This window comes from Condylura cristata, unplaced genomic scaffold (assembly GCF_000260355.1).
Source record: "Condylura cristata isolate star-nosed mole 26May11 unplaced genomic scaffold, ConCri1.0 scaffold00012, whole genome shotgun sequence".
Taxonomy (NCBI): Eukaryota; Metazoa; Chordata; class Mammalia; order Eulipotyphla; family Talpidae; genus Condylura; species Condylura cristata.
In genome coordinates, this window is record NW_004567113.1 from 55,739,745 (window position 1) to 55,743,317 (window position 3,573).

At 67.5% G+C, this 3,573-nt stretch overlaps 1 protein-coding gene across 1 annotated transcript in view; it reads right to left on the reverse strand.

Annotated features, from left to right (window-relative positions):
- CRMP1 (collapsin response mediator protein 1) overlaps positions 1-3,573 on the reverse strand; it is a 34,403-nt gene that overhangs the window by 13,874 nt on the left and 16,956 nt on the right. The window contains exon 2 of the mRNA XM_012724048.1: positions 1,714-2,103. Coding sequence (XP_012579502.1) covers positions 1,714-2,103 — 390 coding nt within the window. The remainder of the gene's footprint in view (positions 1-1,713; positions 2,104-3,573) is intronic.

The following is a 3,573-nucleotide window of genomic DNA, read 5'->3' on the forward strand; positions in this document are numbered from 1 at the left end:
CCTGGCAGCTGGTCCAGCCGCCTCGGGGACTCCGAGGAGAGTGACCGCAGCGAGGCGCGGGGACAGTCCAGCTGTCAGCGCGCAGGGCCGGGCCGCGGCTCAAGTCTGCCCCCAGGTCCACACCCAGAGCCCCCCGTGTGTCAGACGGTGACTGTCTCGGAGAGGAGGTGATCAGCGGAAAGGTCGGGCGGGCCTGACCGACTCGACCCGCCCCGGCTAGAAGAGGCCGGGGGCTCACGCGGGACACCAGGCCCACTCGGGGCCCGGGGGACGGAGGGGCGCAGAGGGCTGCGAGGAAGCCCACCCCAACTCCGCGACCTTGGCTTCCAAGGCGACGCCCCAGACGGTTTCAGAGACGGGCCCGGGTTCTGTTCCGGCCAAGCACAAGCCGTCCGGGCCAGCGCCTCTCACACGCCCCGCACAGAGCCACGCCGGCCAGGGGCCGCCACCCCCACACTGCGGGGGCCGGGCTGAGCCAGCTGACCCCTGCTCCCGGCCCGCTGGGCTCTGCCGGCTTCCCCGGGAAGGAGGGGAGAGTCCAGCTGGGGGAAGGCCGAGAGGGGCTGCACCCCAAGCGGGCGAGATGGACACAGGAGGGATGGACACGGGCTGGATGGGCACAGTGGGGTGGACACAGCGGGTGGACATAGGTGGAATGGACATGACGGGATGGACATGGATGGGATGGACATAGGTCGGATGGATACAGGTGGGTGGACACAGGCAGGATGGACACAGCAGGGTGGACATAGCGGGTGGACATAGGTGGAATGGACATGACGGGATGGACATGGGTGGGATGGACATAGGTCGGATAGATACGGGTGGGGTGGACACAGGCGGGATGGACATGGCGGCATAGACATGGGCAGGATGGACACAGGTGGGATGGACATGGGCTGAATGGACACGGGCAGGGTGGACACGGCAGGATGGACACGGCGGGATGGCCCGGCCCCCTCTGATCCGGGCTGCAGCAGGGGCCGGGGACACCAGAAGAACCTTCGTGTGGGACCGACTTGGGCCGGGGACCTTCACCCGCCCCTCGACCTCCCACCACGCCGGGGGAGGCGTGGCCGCACATTCCACAGGACGGACAGTGGTGCGGGAGCTGTGCGCGCCTGGCCAGCTCGCGGGGCCGGGGCTGGAGCGCAGTCGCCTGACGCCCGGGGGCCGCCCGCCCTGGGCTCTGGCAGCAGGCGGAGGGCGCGCGGCACCAGCGGAGGCCCCGGAGAGCCGGAGCGGGGACGCGGCGTCAGAGCGGGCTCACGGGGGGCGGGCAGGGACACGCAGGAAGCGCCCTGGCTTTCGGTGCCAATTCAGTGGGAGCCCAGTGCCTCCCGCTGGCCCTTCAAGCTACTGCCACCACCCCTGGGCAGACCAAGAAGCGGCTGTGGATCCGGGCAGCGGCGCTCGGTGGGACTCTGCGCCCGGCCCAGCCCCCCCGTGAGGCGCAGCCCCCCGTGGCTCCGTGACCCCGTCACAGCGGAACAGGGCCCCGTGTCCCTCTGCCACCCACAACGCACAGTCAGGGGAGCGAGATCCACCCGGGGCACCAGACGCGGCGCAGAGGCCATGACGGAGCCGGACTCACGCACGTGTCTCCCCAGACGGGGACCCTGGAATTCTGGTGCCCAGCTGCGGGTCGGGAGACGAAGCAGCGGCCAGCACGGAGACGGCAGCGTCCCGCTTTCTAAGTCAGGTCGCCCCAACTTCCCAGGCCCCTGTGAGGGCTGCCTGCTGAGCCCCACACGGCGGCCGGGGGCCAGCGGGGCGCAGTGTTCGGTCCTGCCAGCCCGCGGCTCCCCAGCAGATCCCCAGGTGGTTTGCGTCAAAATCTGGCCTTAGTACTTCCCCAGCAGGGTAGCGAGCACCAGGCACAGGAAGAGGGGTGCTCAGAAACAGGGGTCCTCTCGCCGCCCCTCGCACCCAGTCTCCCAGCGCCTCATTCGCGGGGCACCGCCCCTCCCCGGGGCCACGGGCAGGCACCCGAGGCGCTGTCAGTTCAACCCACTTTATGAGGCCGTCCTCCAGGTAGACGTCGGCGTAGAAGGACTGGTCATCGTTGATGATGCGTCCACCCTTGATGAGGAGGCGGTCACTCTGAAAGCCAAACAAAGACCCTGTGTCACTGGGGGAAGCGGGGCAAGGGGTCTTCTACTTTGTATCTTGCAACAGAAAGTCACTCAAACATTGTCAAAAGGCAGGAAAGGACATTTCTAGAAAGCCCCTGATCACCAGTCCACCCCGAGCCCGGACACTTCGGCTGCTGCTGACACATTTTACCGCTAATCCAGACATCTTCCCTGGGTCACGTCGGTGCAGACCCAGCTGCTCAGGAGCTCTTCAGAGACACACACCACCCAGCAGCCCAGCAAGCCCCTTCCGCCCGGTGCTGCGCATCAGTCACGATCAGTGAGGGGCCCTGCGTGGTGGCCGGCGGGCGAGGACGCAGCCCTGCAAGCGGCCGCAGCCGCTTCACCGGAGATCGATCCCCGCCCCGGAGCCGGCCCACGGGGCGCGGCAGACCTCTCCTGTGTCCCCCGCTCCCCTCAGCACTGTACTTTGTAGTCTGCCTGTCCTGCTCCCCACTCTGTCTGGTGATCCTGTACCCCAGTTCTGTGTGCGTAAATACATAAATCTTTAAAAAAAAAAAAATCAGTGAATGGCTGTCTCGCCGTCTAGGCTCCTGCGCCGGGGGCTTGAATCAGGCAGCACAGCCCGCGTGCCGGGGCGCTCCTGATGCCCCAATTCCGTCTCTTCTCCCCCATTTAATGTCATTCATTTGCTAAGGAACTGGGTCACTTGCAGAGCAGGGACTCTGCAGCTGTTGACTAGAAGCGACAGTGAAAAGACTAAAATAAGCCCTATAGCCCACCCCACACGCTCCTCGTTCCCACCTTCCCACGATTTCCCAGCTGTGATCGTCACCCATTCACTCTGCGCCCGCAGCCCTGGCTGGCCGCCCCCAAGTGGAAAAGGGGCCCCCACACACCCGCCTTGACGGCCAGAGCAGAGGGCCCCCGGGCAGTGGCTGGGCAAGGCTCAGAGGGGAGAAGGGCCCTAGCCTGGGCCTTCTGGAGGGGGGTGCGCAGCGACCCATCAGTGAGCAGCAGAGACCAGAGACGCATGTTGAAGTCGGAAAACTCCCCAGCTCGCTCCGAGCCCCTCCCGGCCCAGCCGCTCACCCAGGCCCCTTCTCTCTGACCGGGCCAGGCCTCGGGGGCCAGCACTGGGGACAGGGCTGCAGCGTGCCTGGGGGTGCAGGAGCTCAGGAGTCTCGGGGTCCCAGAGGAGCAGTGGTGGCTCCCTCCCGGCAAAAGCCCCCCCGGCGTGGGCTGCCAGCGTGGCCTGCCAGCGTGGCCTGGGCTTGGGCAAGGCCAGCTTGGATCCCCGGAAGGGGGGTCGGGGAGAGGGCAGGCGAGCGAGGGCTGCGCCGGGATGGAGTCCAGCCCAGAGGCCCAAGGACTCAGGGGCCAAAAGGAGCGACAGCCTGCCCCTCCCTGGGGCTCCGGCCTGCCCCTCCCTGGGGCTCTGGCCTGCCCCTCCCTGGGGCGCCGGCCTGCCCCTCCC